Source organism: Egretta garzetta, unplaced genomic scaffold (assembly GCF_000687185.1).
Source record: "Egretta garzetta isolate BGI_Z169 unplaced genomic scaffold, ASM68718v1 scaffold1021, whole genome shotgun sequence".
Taxonomy (NCBI): Eukaryota; Metazoa; Chordata; class Aves; order Pelecaniformes; family Ardeidae; genus Egretta; species Egretta garzetta.
This window is the reverse complement of record NW_009258752.1, coordinates 17,503-35,262: the sequence shown is the minus strand read 5'-3', so window position 1 is coordinate 35,262 and position 17,760 is coordinate 17,503. Positions and strand designations below refer to the sequence as shown.

Genomic DNA, 17,760 nt, shown 5'->3' with positions numbered 1-17,760 from the left:
TATTAACTCTTTCAGAGCAAGCTCTCACTGAAAGGGCAACAGAGCCTGATGCATAAAAGTGCACAAGTGAGTCTCTCCCCACAAAACAAAATCATGATTAACACAAACATAAAGCAAGCATGGCTTCAGAAGAATTACTCAGCTTAACTCTAGCCTAAGGCATTTGCATTTCAGATGTATAATGCTCAGGCCAATGTGCCTGACAGGGGTGGGGTTAATGGCTTTGGTTCTGTGAACTGTGGACCAGATGTTCAGCTGGTGCAACTCAGCCTAGATCCATTAGAAATTAGTGGAGCTATGCCTGCATACCCCATGCAGGATTGAGCAGGGGGTGGGGGGCATATAGGGAAGGAAGAGGTACAGCAGCACATTCCTCCCTAAAGGGACCATTTTTCCATTCAAGGGGAACGCTAGTAAAGTCAGATATTTAGAGAAAAATGAAGACAAAATGTCCAGATGTGAAAGACAAGACCTACCAAGGTGTACAAAGAGGCTAAAAGTCATCTCAAGAGCCCAGTAATACTAGGCACATCATTGCTACATGGAAAGGACATTTTAAACAGCCATCTTAACTTGTCTTTGATGTCCGCTTTGTTGATCATCTGCCCTGTTACAGTTATCTGCACCTCTAAGCGTCTAGCCTGTGCACCTGAATTATAAAATTGTACACAATTTGTTTAAAGACTTTTGCAACACAGGGTATAATAAAAGACCTGTGATGCAGCAATGAGTCTTCCATAACATGATTCTGTGTTTTCTCAACCAAACACCAGCCTCATGGGAAAATTGATCTCAGGGACCAATAACAATACAACATTCAGTATATCCTAAAGGACTCTGCTGTAAGCCTCTTTAAACACATTTACATACATTACACAGACTTTTAAGAATCTAAGCACCTTTCACAACTGAAATGAAGCCTCTGGCAGCACCTTCCAGTCTGACAGGAATGCTACAGAGCTCTGCTCCTTCCAGGTAAACTCCAAACAGCACCCCGGTAACATCAAGCCTGTCTTCCTATCTAGAACTAAATGCTTCTTTGAGGTGTTCTGTATTTGCTGCTTTCCCCACTGAATGAGGCTGCCATACAGATCTGTAACTGGGTCCATGTCTTCACCTCTTGTTTTCCTAGGGCTATCAATACCTCCAGCCCTATTCCTATACAGAATCCCAGTACAGCAATACGGAATTACAAGTCTGGTCAACATCTGAAGACAATTGTATGGTGTAAAGACAAAAAGCTAAGGATTAAGTTGTCCTTAAGGAATGCAGTACACAGGCTTTCCAGCATAAGTGTTAGCATCTCCAATACCTTTCTGAAGGTAGCTTCATAGAAAAATTATAAATACAGCTATGGAGCTACAGACCTCTCCTTCTTGGGTCCTCAGCTGAAACCTTTGAGTTTAACAATAGGCAACACTATGATGGGGATTGCCAGCTGCCAGTATTGGGACAGTCCTCAGCCAACAAGCCAAGCTGGTCCAAAATGACAGTACCAGACTTTGAAAGAGATAACTGGTTATAAGTGAGGGCCACATCTTGAAACATATACACTTGGAGGAATTTGTAATTTGTGGAGTTTTCCCTGTTGAGAAAATATAATCAGGATTTTTGAAGATGTTTCCCTTGACAGAAATTAGCAAGCAGCACTTACACTAGCTAGAATAACACAGGCAGATGAGAAAGGGCAATACGTTAGTCTAACCAGATCTCTCTGCAAATCTCTTTCAAAGTCTTCAGTGAAAGATTTTCTTATTTTCTGGAGAGAATCTATATATACATATAAATATATATACACATATTAACCAGATCATCTAGTTGAGCTGAGAAGGATGGTGCTCAACTTAGAGCCAGTCTGATCTTGAGAGGATGAAGAAACCAAACACATCCTTAGTGGCTCTGGAGTCACTCTGAGGACTGATTCCTTTACTGGATCAAAGTACAGATTTACAATGCAAAATTCAGTATAGTCTCACCCATCTTTTAAGTGGTTACAACCTCGTTTTACAGCAGTGAAATACAGTTCACTCAGATTTTGGGAGACCTGAGTTCAGCTTCTCCCAACTTCTACTCAGTGTGAAAATGAAATGACAGAAGATACATTTTGTAGAGTTCTTTCAAAATGGCATGTTGGAAACATTTTATAGAATATAAATTACATATATTTACACATATAATATACAACACATATGGAGCTAAAAACACAAAAAGGAAAGCCACATTTGCACTTATCAATAGAAAATGGTGAGCTGGTGGCAACATCATTCAAGTGCTCCAATCATCAATAAACTATCATCTGAGCACCAAATTTTCCAGCTGCATTAGAAGAACATTCTAAGTAATGTTAGCAAAAAGTCCCTTTTGGAAGCTTCACAGGGAAAATGAAGTTCAGGAAGGTCAGTTTCATCAGCCTGTTACAAGCCAGTATATACACAGAACAACAGGGAATTGGGAAACACATAGTGCTCCAACTCCGTACATACACAGTTTCCCTGAAAAGCTGATTAAATCGTTTCTCATTACCTACTGTCAAGGAAGGCAAAGCAGGTCAGGGATCAACATTACTTATAAATGAAGCAGCAGTGTTCATTGCAGTTTTGAGATGGAAAATGTTTGTTTCTCAATCAGAGCAGATAGTCCAACAGAGGAAAATGAGGATGAAAAATGTGGACGACACATAACATATTAGCTCAGCAGCTGTGTCTAGTGAACCAAGCCAGCCTAAGCATTCCTTCTTGTGTCTTCACTTTCCTAAAATACATGTCAGTACAAAAACGCAGACAAGGGTAATTGCTCTGTTTCTTTCCTCTGAGGAAGGAAGAATTAGTGACACAGTCCATTATATTCTGCTTTCCTGTTCCAGATGATAAAAAGCGTCCAGTGAGTCCCAGGGTCACACTTGCACGTTCCCTGCTTTACTGTGAGAAGCCTGGGAAACACGATTGATGCTGCTTTCAATAAAGACCTTCAGGCCCTTTAAACCTTGTGCATAGAGATATTCCAGATACCAGTTCCATTTTTTTTAAACAGAAAGAAATGTCAGATGTGCAGGACATAGCTTTGTCTCTTTCTCAGGCCAATCTGAAAAAGGTCTGTAAATATCACCTTCCACAGTTTGACAACAATTCGTCCTAGTCTGTAAATACCCACAGGTAAACAGGGTCATGTCCTGTTCTCAAATGCCCAAACTTTTCATATATGTATTATACATTCTTAGCTTGAACATGAAAAATCATTATCTTTTTTAAATATAGAAGAAGTTTATAAATCCCCATTCTAAAAAGAGAAAAGTCTATTGGATCAACAGTGAAGATGTCAGGAAACAAATGAAAATGGATATTAACATCTTCCTTCCATCACTAATGACGATTCCTCCAGATCAGGTTTGAAGTACACTGTGATACAGGAAAGGAAACAAACTGCCACTGTACTTGCTCAGTGGAGGATGCGTATTCAAAGCTATAACAAAGATACACATTCATCTCAGAAATTTAATTTTAAGTTCATTGATAATAGAAATTCTGCTTCAAGTACACCAAAAATATAACTTTTTCTGGAGCCTGCAGAGAACAATCATCAGCCTTGGCCTGATACTGCACTGACTTGTGGTGGAAATATATAAAAATCCGAGACCACTACCCACAGATGGCTAGATACATAACGTCTCAAATGTTGATGTCCTCATGTTTGGACCTGTTAAGAGATTGAACCAAAGTCTACAGCTGGAATTTTCCCCTTTCCAAATTTTTATAGAGTATTTATGGGATTGGTGAATATTATCTATACAAGAAATCTTACCTTAATTAAGCTGAAGTTGAAGGTGGTATCATCTGGCCAAGCCTTAACAAGAGGGAATAAAAAAAGTACTGTCAGATAAAAAGTATGTCCAGAGTTGCTGGGCCTCTGCTTACTCCCCTCCTAAATCAGGAACTGCATGTGTGCAAAGAAATTCAGAGGTTTTTAATCATGCTTCAGAATGGGCTTCCAGCATCCTACTGTGCCCACAAGTAGCAAGGTAATGTGGAGACCCTCTTGCCCTGTGCTGCAGCATTACTGGATAACAACAGAGAATATTTATAGGCATCTTTAACTATTGTCACTCTACAATGTAAAAGCTACCCCTTCAAAACATTAGACAGATAATTCCCCAAAATGAGAAAGAGCAGGAGGAGAGAACCTGCATTTACATTATTGCTTGTGTTCTCTAAGTGTGCTGCAGAGCAGTGCCCTCTGGTGCTCAGCACTGAAGTGTTTAAGAAAAGATGGCACTGCAGCTAAATATTTTTTCCTGTCTTGAGACACCCATGATAGCTGCTTAGCAAAATCCCCTTTCTTGGTTCTGCATTAGGAAAAATGCAAAAATTCTCCACCAGAAGGTTTTGGTTGTTGGTTTTGTTTTTTTTTTTTTTAATGTAGTGGGTTCGGTTTTTTTTTTTACTTGCAAAAGCTACGAAGAAGAAGGCCTCAGAATGGAACAGATCTAGACAAAAGACATGAAAAACTAATCCTGCTACAACAGCAGAAAGACCAAGGAAAAAAAATTGTATATAACAAAAATAAAATAGCCTTCTCTAGCAAAGACAAAACTTGGGTTTAATCAGCAGTAAGAGGCCTTCCTTGCTTCATTCCAGGAGCCATACCTATGCACGCCTTAAATCTGCCACCATTCCTTACAACAAAACGGCGCCTTTGCACAACCCTTGGATAGCCTACAAAACCTGATTTCTCAGAGCAGCACGCACGTCTCAGAACAGGTAACAACTCTGGCAAGCTGCTTCCTCCACTATTCAGTAGCTGCACTGAACACATGATGGCACCCAGAATTTAAGACAACTACTAAGCAGAACTCATATCAGACAACACAAGACAGCACTGTATTATCTTACTTCTGTACTTGAAGTAGCTACTTGTATGTCTTTTTTAATAAGCCATTCTCAACAACTATTGCAAGAGCCAGAAAGCACTGCTAAAAGTTCTACCCTGCACAACTGTATACAATTTAACCATGTATTTCTCGACTTGCTGGAGTTCACGTGTTTAGGTCACACTCCATATTTTGTGGGGCAGGATGCACTATTGGGAAGCTTTTACTGAATCTGTATTTTATTTCATTATTTAGCTATTTGAGTTCTATCCTCAAAATTATCATAAGCACAGATTCACACCTAAACTGTTACATTCATGCTTTCATACCATGCAAACAAAGATTATTCAAATTGTGCCACTAATCTGACACAAACACAGAATTCCATACCAGCTTTTGAAAGCTCAGTTGACCCCTCAAGTCAGCCAGTATACTGAGAGGCATTTCTCTAGAGAAACTGTCAAGACAGAACATCTGGTGCTGCCAAAGGCCCAAACATTGGCCTATACCATTACCTGCTGCAGGAAGAGGACAGCATAGCCCATCATGGCTGGGTGGTAGACAATGTTAAAGCTGGTTTTGAAATCCTGTACTGTAGTTTTCTTCAGCAGTTCATCATCCATACAAAGACCTTGAGGATGAATATCCTTCTGGAATGCATTGGATGTCCACAGACAACCCACCATAGCTATTATGTACTGGTTGTACTCTTGGTATGTCTGGCTACTGAACTTGAACTGCAGTATTTTCTGAGGGACAAGAAAACAAATTAATAAATAGCATCCTCAAAGCAGTTGTGTGCTCCCTCCAGTCCTTAGAAAAATGCCATCAGAACACCTCCCCTCCATTCAACCCAACTGCTTGCTAAGGTCCATTCTAGCACAAAGCAGATTTGTCCATGATACCTTTTTACTCAGCTCATTTTCTTTTGCAGCCACCAAGTTGGTTCGATACCTGAAAAAACAAACAAAAGAGAAAGTCAGGTGCCTGTAAATTTTTACTACTTACCATTGTTGAAAAAACCTGGACAAATGTATTGAGAAAGCTTATTTCCTCCATGAGAGAGATCAAACTTTACTGGTAAAAAAGATACTTTAGAAAGAATTCAAAGGGACTTTATCACTTGTCATAGATCCACCCTTTCCAGGTAGAGCAGGGAGACACCCGCTACTATTCATCTCTTAAATGATTAAGACATGACCAGTTTGCCTGGGACAGTCACCTTCATAAAGGCAATATGCAAGAATTTATAAACAGCCTTAAAATCAGCAGAAAAATGCAGTGTATTTTTAAGAAGGGAGACTTTCATTCATTAAGCAGAGAAACAGAAGCCACTGGAAGTAATGCAACTTGACAGTTTTTCTATATAATAAGCACTAACTGCTCTTATTTCCCAGAGACCATCCTGTCATGTTAATTACCCTGCAGACTCCTTAGAGAAAATGCCACATGGAGAGCCCTGTGCCAGCTGTCAGCAATTGGCTACTCTTCTTCTCAGATGCAACCACTGGAACTAACAAGGCCAAGAACAGCAGCCATGTTGGTGGATCCTGCAGAGGGCTAAACAGTACTCTCTTTGGACCTGCAGGCAGCATGAGGCAGTTCCAAATTCCCACAGAGGTGGCAGAAGTGCTTCCTACTCAGCACATTAAAGAATTTGCAAGGAAAAGTTCAAGTCTAGTGATCAAAGCACAGGAGTGACAAGTTGTATAATTAACTACTGGTGATTCCATCTGGTTGACTTAAGTTCTCTCAAAACAATATGGGAACTCCTTCCTTCACATATCAAAGATATGGAAATAGTACTAGGAAAGAGGTCTGAATCCTGCTATTTTAGATAACTGAAAAAAAGAGAGTAGGAACTACAGCTATAAAATCCTGTATCATGAAAGCTGGGCACAACAGGCACTTTCACCTTTGGTAAGAAAAAGTAGATTTCAGATTTTTACACCAAGGTAATTTCATTTCCAAAAGACTGAAAGAGAAGACAAGGAGTACCTACAACCCACACCATTTGTAATACCTGTACATAATGTAGCAGAGCTGATTCAAGCTGACAGAATCCATGCTGAGAAGCGCTGGGTAGAAAACTCCAGCAGGGGGCATTATCAACAAAGGCAGATTATACCTCAGATACATGTCACACACCTGCAGGAATGAAGCAAATCCAGGCAGATTATTACTGCCATTAACAAACCCCAAAGCATCTAAGAGCAAAAGAGAGCATGACACTGCATTCCAGACAGCTCCATAAACTTCACCTAGGAGGAAAGGCCAGTGTGAAGCAATTGTTTGTTGCCTTCTCAGTATGAGACATGTTCGTATCTCAGTCTCTGCTTCAACCATTTAGGTATACCGTATGTTTTGACATGCTGAGTCAAATCTACCTAGATCACTGTAAAAAAGAAGTAGCCATTTTTTGTAATCTTTTAGATCATTCCAACATACATAGCTGGCATTGCACCAGACCTGACCTTGTTCCTGGCCTGGTTTGCTGATACCAGCAAGCCAAACAGATATTACATCTCTTCCAATTGGGAAATAAAATTTTTCTGTTTGACCTTGCTGGAACTGCATGAACACGTGATAAAGCTTTTCTCTAAGAAAAGATGATATGGCCATAAGATATGGATTTATTATCAGACTCATGTTTAGAATTTAAGATTCAGTTTCAAGTAAAAAAGACATTTTAAAATTTCTGAACCTATGACAGTTTTAAAGTATGGATAAATAATTGAAAGAAATATTGCTGTAACAACACATTACTGTCCTCTATAGCTTAGCCAGAGTAACTATTCCCAAAGGTACGCTCCTTCAGGAGGGTATGCATCATTCTCAGAAGAGTAGCGGTCTAAGAATAAGCATGTCTAGTTACTGCAGCTCAGACCACGAACAATTAAGCTGTGACAGCCCACTATCCTAAAGATGGATACTTTTTACATTTTGTTAAATTAGGCACATCAATTGTTTTAGGACTTCTTCCCCTAATCTCATAACAGACTCTTCACTAAAGATTGTTTGCCAAACCTTCACTTTTCCTCTTGCCTTCAGTACAGCTATACCATGTAAGGTATAGGCAGATATTTGTAACTGAATTACTAGTATTTTCAGAAATCTAGACTCTTTATTTAATACCTCAGCTGCATGATTTTAGAAATCTCTATAGAGTTTAAATACATAAGCAAAATGTCAAGAAAAAATTCAAATCCTAGTTGTCTGCTAGAGCACCAATAATCACATATCAAAGGGTGCACGATTCTCTGTATATTCCCATAGAATGAGCATTTACTTATTTTAAACACAGTCTTATGCAAATATTGTTGCCCATTAGTTTTGTGTATTTTTAATGGACATTTTAGTTACAAGTAGATTTCAGAACTGTCATTGTTTATTTAAGTCTTCACAATTTTATCCAAATTTTAGGAGCAACAACCGCATGGCTGGAGTTCATGTGGCAGTAAGCACATCTACAGAGAGGACATGAAGAAGCCAAAGAATAGACTTAAGCCTATTTGATGCTGCTTAGTTAGTCTGCAGGACAAAATCTTAATTTGTTTAAGGGAACATTTAAGGAAAAAAATCAGGGTATGTTGTTTGAAATTGAACTGAACGTTGTTCTTTTTTATAAATTATTAAAAAACCATGTTATGCCATATTGTTACTTCCCCTCCCACAGTTCACTTCTGGCTTAAGAGCAACCACTTTCAAGCAGCATACTTGGTTCTGTCTATAGATGCAACAGTAGCAGCTATCACCTGTAGATGAACCAAGTATTTGAAACATTCTTGCATTTAATCACTAAATTCTGTAAACTACAATGAGAAAGCTGTTTCCATACTCCAGCTCAAAAAATGCAAACAGCCTTGGAGTATTGGGATTTTGAAAGCCAAAGTGAATGGGATACATACAGTCTCATAGAAATCCAGGATGAAGTACAGCAAGAAAGTAGGACTGTTTTCCAAACGCAATGCAACAGTAGAAATCCATCCAACAAAGTGGATCAGTTCAGCCACCACGTTCACTAGTCCAGAAAGGGTGGTATTCCTGCAGCAGTGACATGACGCAACATTAGTATATATACAACTTTGCAAACAGTAAAAAGGAAAAGTGGTAAAAAATAAATTGAAGTTTATCTTCTGTCCCACCAAGCATTCAGCAACGTGCATTTGTTCTTCAATATACCCAGTAACATACTGTTACCAACATTATTACAAACATGACCCAGCTGTCAGCATTGCAAGGATTTTGCCTTCTGGACATTTCAATTTCCAGTGTCAATTGAAATATGTTTAAAGAAAGAGAAAGAACGATATAGCAGAAATATTACAGCATTATTAACATTTTAGTAGGTCTTTATGCTAGGTAATAGGGCTAGAATGTATGCCTAGTTCACACTAGTGAACAATGCACAGAACACTGTATTGCATTTATTTCAATCTTACAAAGAATGGACTTGAGCATCAGACTCTGAATCCAGATGAATCACGTGCCAATTTAACCAGTTCTGCAACAGCTCTTTCAGGCTCTCAAGAACACTGCACTGCAACAGGCAAAAAGAAAACAGGTTGGTGACAATTTAATTAAGTGAATACTACTAAACAAAAAATGCCATGAGAATTGAAATATACAAGGAAAGATATCAAGAGTTTCTCAGGACCACAAAGAGCAGCGAGATAATTGTACATCCCCTTGAACCAAACGTATGGGTTACACAGCTTTTCCTGGAGAATACGAGTTTCAAATACTGAGTTAAAACTGCAATAAAACAAACCAACTATTGTCTTGTGTACTGTTGGTTCTTTTTATTTCCAGTGCCCCGGTTTAATTCCAGTCAAAAAAGAAACTATCTTAAAGGCACTCAAATGCCCAGAGAAGTCATGTTGTAAGTATATAGCTTACCCTCACTTGGGCACAGACTTCCCCAAAAGAAGTCCACTATACAATCCCTCAGACTGCTACATCTGACACAAGTGTAGATAGCAATACCAACAAAAAGCAAGCAGCCACTGTACTCACTTCAATTACCTTAAAGTAAAGGGACGATGTGAAAAAGAGATGTGCCAGGGGATCATAGAGATATGACTTCATTTCTGAAACAAATGAGAAAGCAGCATGATAGCTGTGCACAAATTCTATCCCCTGAGACCAGGCCCTGCCCAGCCTCACACAAAGGATTTGCAACACATACCAGAGAAGCTGCTGAGGGGGATCCAACTCACAAGTCTGAGGATTTGTGATCGGCAGCAGAAGCCATCCCAGAGAGGTAGGCTCTTGTACAGGAACTCTTCACAGGAAGAAAATCCCTCCTACAAAGCAGAAGATGAACATTCAAAAACTCATCTCATATGCCTGCACCTTGCCATGCTCACTTCATCCTGAAGAAAGAGGCTTACACCTCCTTCCTCCCATACAATTCACTAGGACATTCAAATTATCATTCTGAATATCAGAATATTTTCCTGCAGAAAACAACGCCATCTCCAGAATATTGACTTGCTATAAGAATACGCATTTTTATTACTTGAGACACTGTCACTTCTCAGAGATACTACAGGAAACAGGTAAGTCTTAACAGTGCTTAAAGGGAAGACTTTGTGAGACCCTTAGCTTCCACAAAACAGGCACTTACCTGCAAGAAACACTGCGTCTTGTAGACAGTTTCCAGGAAGTCCTTGAATTCTTCTTCATATCGGTTATTATCAGCCACACACCAGGTGCATTCTAAACAGGAGAAAATATTGTATTTGAATATGACCACACCAAGAACAAGCACAATCAGAAACAAAATTCAGTTCTCCTCTAGTAGTTGTTTTAATGCAATGTGATTATCACTATAAATCTGAATAGGAAAGTACCATTACTGAAAGGTGGAAAACCACCTTCCTACCATGGAAGGTAATACTAAGTTCCTACCTTCCTGAAGAGTCTGGCCCATCCAATAGTAGAGCCTCAGATAAATAGATTCATCTTTGATGCAATTAATGTAGTGAAGCAACAAAGGGTTTGTTAGCACTGAACCCATCTGGGAAGGAAACTGTGAGAGAAATAAAGAAAAAAAACAGTTATTAAGTATTTACATCAGCAAATTGCCAGAGAATTTCATTCTATCAGAGTTGTCCAATTCTTTTACCAGGAACAAGATCATCTCTAGGACTCATTCATCACCCTCAGATGGGACTAGATGCTCTGTTAGAACTGGGTAGCCCACACACTATTCACATATATGGGCATAGAGGAACATCCTTTGATCTCTCAATACATTCAGTGAGCTTACTGAGATCTTCCTGAAACTCACCTCTAGACGGTGGATATTTTGTAGGAGCTGAGAAAAGGTCTGCAGCTGCTCCACTGGAAAAGACTCATTTGTACTGTACAAATCAACACGGCGCTTTTCCCTGTCCTCTTCTAAATTATTTTTGTTTGTACTGCTTGCAGGTATAATCAACTGGCTATTCCATTTCTGTAGAAAAGGAACACAAATTAATAGCAACAACTCTGTTTCCAATGCAATCAAGTGCACTTGTGACCAGTGTTCCCATAAAAACCCTGTTTCGCAAAAAGTTATCCAGGCTTTCATTGTAATGGGAATGCTGCATTTCTGTATAGCTACTCCGCTCATCCCAGTGCTGAAATAAAGCCTGACTCCCATTATTTGCCAATATTCATAACGAACACCGCTGTTTGGCACCTTCTGGGGTCTACCTTAGGCCCATAACCTACCCTTTTTCGTGACTGAGGTTGAGCTGTGCCTAAAACGAGTGGAAGGGGCACTGGAGAGTTTTCCTGGTTTCTTCGCCTTATTGCACTGATTGCTGCTTTCCATGGGCCCTCTGAATTCTTGAAGTAAGTCTGAAAACATAAACCAGACCATCTATGCAACAAGCCAAACTAAGACAAAGTGACAGAAAGATCAATTTCTATTCTGATAAACATCAGCACAGTAATGTATATACACTCAATTCTGCTTGACAGACCAAGAGGCTAGGCTTTCACAGCACAAAACTCTCATGATTCCTCAGTTTCATTATCTTTTGACTACTGTTCAACAGTTATGCTTTTATTTCCTTCTGAAATGATGTCCCCTTTTTCAGAAGAGATTTCCAACACTTCTGATTTATAATCCTCATTCAGATGAACTGACAACTCATAAGAGTAAATCTCAAGTATACATTAAAATAAAACATGACCAAGGTATGCTTATGCAAGTTACTAGGAAAGCTTCCTGAATTCAGCATCATGATATCTGCCAAACAGAACAATTCAACGAGTAATCAAATTCTCAAATTATTGCAGATACTACAGCTAAAAGGAAAACTGGAAAAATGAACCCAACTCCTTTTCTGCACAAAACTTATTTTTCGTCACTTCAATTACAATCAGTTTTTAAATCCTAATCAAGTGCCAAACCTTCACAAAAGTATTCAGACTGGTTTAGGCCTAGGTAATCAAGCTTTTATTATACAAATTAACACAGTTTGTTCATCAAAACAGTTGAAGATGCATTTGGGTTTTAGTTGCTAGGTATTTACTTCACCTCTGTGCATGCCAAAAATGTAAATTCTCCAACAGGTGACCATACAGCACAATGCAAAGTATGAATTTATAGAGCAATGTAAGTACACAAGCAGATTGAAGTAAAACAAATTTTCTTTTCTAGAAACACAACTTACCTACATATAAATTAAATGTCTCCTCTTAAAAAAAAGACACAAAACAAAAACCAAAAAAACCCAAAAAACCAACCAGCCCAAAGTCTATCCCATTGAAGTACCAAAAGAAAGTTTATTGCAGAATTTAGGTCTCACCCGCTGCTGTTTTCTGTTATACATTCAGTTTCTGCTACATATATTCTACTTGGTCAAAGGGCTAAGCACACACATAGGCCTCTCTAAAAGCAGTCGTATTTTTTGCTGTTACCTCGAGGCTCTGACAAATCAGCTTACTGCATTTTTCCCCACGTTTTTTCCTCTTTTCTATGACACAGACTTTCCAGTGGGAAGTTACTTACTGACTTCCACTGTTACTTGTACTTGAGAAACTCAGCAATTTGGACAATGCCTTGTACAAATAAGACCGTTTGTTTCCTGAAGAACTTAGCATTGTGTGAAACAAGTCAAAACCAGCAAGAACACTAAAAAGGAGATTAAAGTAATCCTCATAAGAATAAAGGTAGATGCCATTCCATTCCAAATCATCTCATTGTGCTGAAAAGGAAATAAAATGCAAGGCAAGGAATCCTCTGCCAAACCTAATTTCACTCAGTGGAAAGAGGAAATAGAATTCATCTTCACCAGTAAATCATGCTATAGCTTAAATAGAAAGCTCGGTAGCAATACTGTAGTAAGTACCGGTTCCAAATAAATCTAATTCCTTACCTTCATTTTCCCAGGGAGGGTTATGGTCACGAGCTCAGGGCAGAAGAGTTTGTAAAGTGATAGCAGAGCTTGCAGATGAGACTGCATTCCCTGTTAAGCAGCAGAACAAGAGGAAAAAACATGTGGGATATGTTTTTAATATAGAGACTAATAGAAGCAAAAAACCTACAATCCAAATCTAACCCTGTCCTCAGACACTAGCTGTTCTTCTCCATCCTGTAAAGACATCAGTCTTACAAACTGTATTATTAACCACAGTTCAAACTCTACAAGATTTGAAATAAACTCACCATTTTTGCCTGGAGGTCAAGCAGTCTCCTAACCCGAAAAGGCTTGACTGGAAATACAATTAAGAACATAATGCATTTAAAAATCACTGTATAAGACATTTAAGCAAAAATGTAATATCACTTTTATTACAGAAAGTCATGGCAAAGCAAGCAGAACCAATCAGTCTTATTTCTAGGCTAATAGGTTTCCAATTCAGAAAGTGTTACACAAATCAGGCTGAACTCATGATTCTTTGCCTTAAAAGCAATATATTGGCTGGTTATTCTATTAGCTCCATTGGAAGAAAAGGCAAGGCCAGCAAACAAAATAAGAAACAAAATGGTATTCCATCTCAAACAATTGGATAGACTCACCACTTTCTTTCCTGGTCAGCAGGTAGAGCAAGTGGCAGACATAGGGGCACTGCAAAGAAAAGGCAGCAATGAACTATCCTGGTGGTGCAGATTGCTAACCAGGGAACACTAAAAGCAGTATACAGGCTTCTCAAGCTAATATTGTTTCATCAGCTGGCTGCCTCAAGTCATTTCTGCATCCCCACTGGGACAGAGCATACCTTACTTCCCTTAGGAAGGAGCATGTTTTTTACATGTCAATTGTATTTAGAAACATTATCTGCACTATGAGCAGTCCCTATAGTAACCAAGCTATTCAGTGAGCTTGGATCTTGTTTTCTGGAACATAGTCTAGATATTTCAGGAGCCAGCAGTGAAAGTGCAATTACATTTTCCAAAAGAAAGACACCTTTGAATCAAAAAATTTATTAGAGATTCTAATGACAATTGAGGCTGTAAGGGTCTCAAATTAGTTTCACACCAACTCTGCTGCAGTTTCCAATTGGCCCATCATGCCTGAAGATGCTATTTTAAACAGTAAGAACTTAAATCCAGTTTTATGAAAAGATTATAACTAATGTTAACTTAAAACCATTGAAAACTTTGCAAGAAATGTAACTCAGAACTTTGGGAACTTTAGAAGTCTTAACCACAAAATATCCTAAACTGAAAGAATATTAATAATTTCATGCTAGATATGACTGCAAAGATCATCTTAATACAAACTGAATCCAAACACTTAAATATTCCAGCACCTGGATTTTACAGTTGCCACATAGCAGAATTCTCCTCATTGCTTGTTCTCATTTAAGCTACATTTCAAATCAATTAAGTAGAACAGCATTTAGAGCTTCTCACCTTTAAATAGAAATAAATACTGTTCTAAAAGGTTTTTTTCTTTTTGCCCACAGTATGCAAGTCAGTTTCTCCCCAGGGAGTGGGAGACTTCACCTGCTGATGTCTGATATCAAAGGTAATCCCAGAGACTGCAGAGTCATAGTTACTCATGGGAATTTAGACAGAATACACTGTCACTCTATTTGTGATGCAGAATAGTGGTTCTTGGAAGTATGTTTAAACAACCAGACCACAGCACTCAAACTAAAGTAATCCTACAGTACTTCCCTGTTTCTGAATCTAAATTACCCATCAATCTTAAAATGCAAAATGAAAAAAAAAAAAATTCCAGCCATCAGAAAATGGTCTCTAACACCTACTCCAGACTAATTCTAGCATTAATATGCATACTATTAATGAACATTTAGATTTATTTGTCAATTCCATATATTCTTCAGCTCTCCTTACCATCTTCTCATCTTGAAGGAAGGAAAAGAAGAAACCATAGAGGGCATGAAGTTGTTCCTTGTGATCAATGAAGTCAAACACTGTGATCAACCATCTTAAAAAAAGCAGCTGCAGATAGGGAAAAAAAACCACCATATTACATTAAGTGATGGGCAAAAGCAAGACAGACCAGTCACTAGCTAATTTAAGAGACACAATCATTAAGGATATGTGCCACTCTCAAGGACAACCAGATAGCTACAGATGAACAGTACAGGGATAATTCAGCGGTGGAAGAAAGCCTGCCAAGAACACCAACTGCCATATTAGAATAGAAAAAGCAGCTCAGTTTTGAATATGTGCTAACACCAAGGTATTATCTGAGGGCCCCTCACCTCAAGACATTGAGGTGTTGGAGGGCATTCAAAGCAGAGCAACAAAGCTGGTGAAGGCTCTGAAGCACAAGTCTTATGAGGAGCGGCTGTGGGAACAGTGGTCCTTTAGTCTGGAGAAAAGAAGGCTCAGGGGAGACCTTGTCACTCTTTACAACTACCTGAAAGGAGCTTGTTGCAAAGTGGGTCAAGTCTCTTCTCCCAAGTAACACGTGATAGGACATGAGGAAATGGCCTCAAGTTGCACCAGGGGAGGTTTAGACTGGATATTAGAAAAAATTTTTACACCGAAAGGGTTCATCAAGCATTGGAACGCGCTGCCCAGGGAAGTGGTTGAGTCACCATTTCTGCAGGTATTTAAAAGATGTGTAGATGTGACACTTAGGGACATGGTTTAGTGGTGAACTTGACAGTGTTAGATTTACGGCTGGACTTGATGATCTTAGGGGTCTTTTCCAACCTAAATGATTCTGTGATATAAACCTTTGAGCAGACCACAGGAAGACCAAAAAGATTGATTTGCTAATGTTAAGTCATGTTGTCATGGCCAAGGTGTAGTCTAAACATTTACTAACATTTATTAAGTTACCTGGATGTTGCCTGAGCATTTGCTGACACAGAGCCAAGATACAGATGAAACCACAGAACTTTCTGGTATTATTGAGGCTGGAACCAGGCTTTTCAGTAAACGAGTATTCACTGTATCAGCTGGAAAACAAAGAATTTAAAATAAGACAATGCTCATGCACCAGGTTCTTTGATATGGTTTTGCAGCTTAGGACAGAATTCCCTCTGGACAAGATTATTCAGAGCTTCATTGCTTAAAGTAACAGTGCCATAATATTTTTCTGGGTATCGCTCCCCTGTAGCAAGAACTGAGGTTATTTTTAGAATGAACTCAGAAATTACACTGAAGTATGCCAGAAAGATTAATTTTACACTAAAGTAGCTAACAATACAGTCACCATAAACACATGATCTCAAGCAGGTTTGATTAGAGTGGAAAGAGATGTTCACAGAAGACACACTAGCAGTATATAAACATTTTACCAAGTTTGCCACTGAGTGCCACGTTTAGCAATACATCAAACCCTTCAGGGGGTAATCCTCTTTGCAGGGCAATACTTTCCACAGTAGTTAAGTGTTTCTGCAGAACACTGTTCTTTTTCAGTGAAACACGGTCTTGAACTAGGAGGAAAAAAAAAAAGATGACAAATGCAAGGATGAAACAACTTCTGAACTGAAAATTAATTATGCTAAACTTCTCTGAACTGTCCCTATATATTCCTTTTTGTTGGGTTCCTTACATAGTAACAGACGGGGAAAACCTTTTAAGACATTAAAGAAATATTACAAAACTCAGGCGGTAAAGAGGGCAAACAGCAGGTAAAATTAGATTATTATTATTGTTGTTGTTGATATTATTGTTATTATTAAGAAAGTAGTTATATTTTTTTTAAGGTAGCTAACCTTAAAACTACTCTTACCTTTCTCAAAGTAGCTCAAAGCTTGGTCAAGGGTATATTGGTTGCTGTCATTTTTCTGATCCTTAGGAGACTGATGATTCTGGACACTTTCTTCAGGCTCAGTTCTCCCTTCTTTTCGCCATGCAGAGAGATCAGTTTGATTTTTAGAGTGAGCTTGCAGAGACTGCTTTGGGGTCTTAGAGCTCTGTCTTCGCTGCATCTTTTCAGACTCCCAGCTGAAACTCGAGAATTTTACTCATTTATCATGTGGGTTCCAACCCTTCATTAGGAAGAGACAAGAAAATAGATCAACTTCCAACAGCTGAAGAACGTCAGAGAGCCAGTTCCCTGAAAGAAAAGAAAAAATTATTTTCGTGACAAACAGATTTTAGAGGGATCCTACATAATATAACAGGAACTTAGAAGAAATATTTTAGAGCTGCCTGCCCCCTAAAATATCAGACAATATACTCAAAGATGCACAGACAACAGTGCATCAAAACTCCATTTTTTCTTTCATTAAAAAGTAGAAAAAAATTGTAAGTAGAAATTATCACAAACTCCTTTCAGTTTCAAAATTATCTGATAAAATTATATATAGTATTTTGATCCAAAAATTAACATAACCAGAAAGTTAGTAAAACACAATCAACAATTTTCTTCCAAGTTTATTTTGTGCATTATCAGTTTCATTACTTGTATTGTGTATGTCAATGTTATCAGTCAACAGGTCATGATTTCCTGCAAGGAAATGCA

The 17,760-nt window shown here is 38.6% G+C and overlaps 1 protein-coding gene across 1 annotated transcript; it reads right to left on the bottom strand.

The window, feature by feature from the left end:
• Positions 1–2,705: 2,705 nt before the first annotated feature.
• CENPI (centromere protein I) lies at positions 2,706–17,349 on the bottom strand. The gene is made up of 20 exons (XM_009649070.2): positions 17,026–17,349; positions 16,589–16,726; positions 16,128–16,246; positions 15,168–15,275; positions 13,884–13,932; positions 13,530–13,576; positions 13,240–13,329; positions 11,585–11,713; positions 11,160–11,324; positions 10,778–10,898; positions 10,494–10,585; positions 10,053–10,170; positions 9,890–9,954; positions 9,307–9,404; positions 8,773–8,908; positions 6,888–7,012; positions 5,770–5,818; positions 5,380–5,613; positions 3,798–3,840; positions 2,706–3,024 (listed from the first exon to the last, which is right to left on the bottom strand). Exons 1-20 carry the CDS (start codon positions 17,222–17,224, stop codon positions 2,894–2,896), a joined length of 2,256 nt encoding a protein of 751 aa, XP_009647365.1. The 5' UTR covers positions 17,225–17,349; the 3' UTR covers positions 2,706–2,893.
• Between the last annotated feature and the right edge of the window lie 411 nt (positions 17,350–17,760).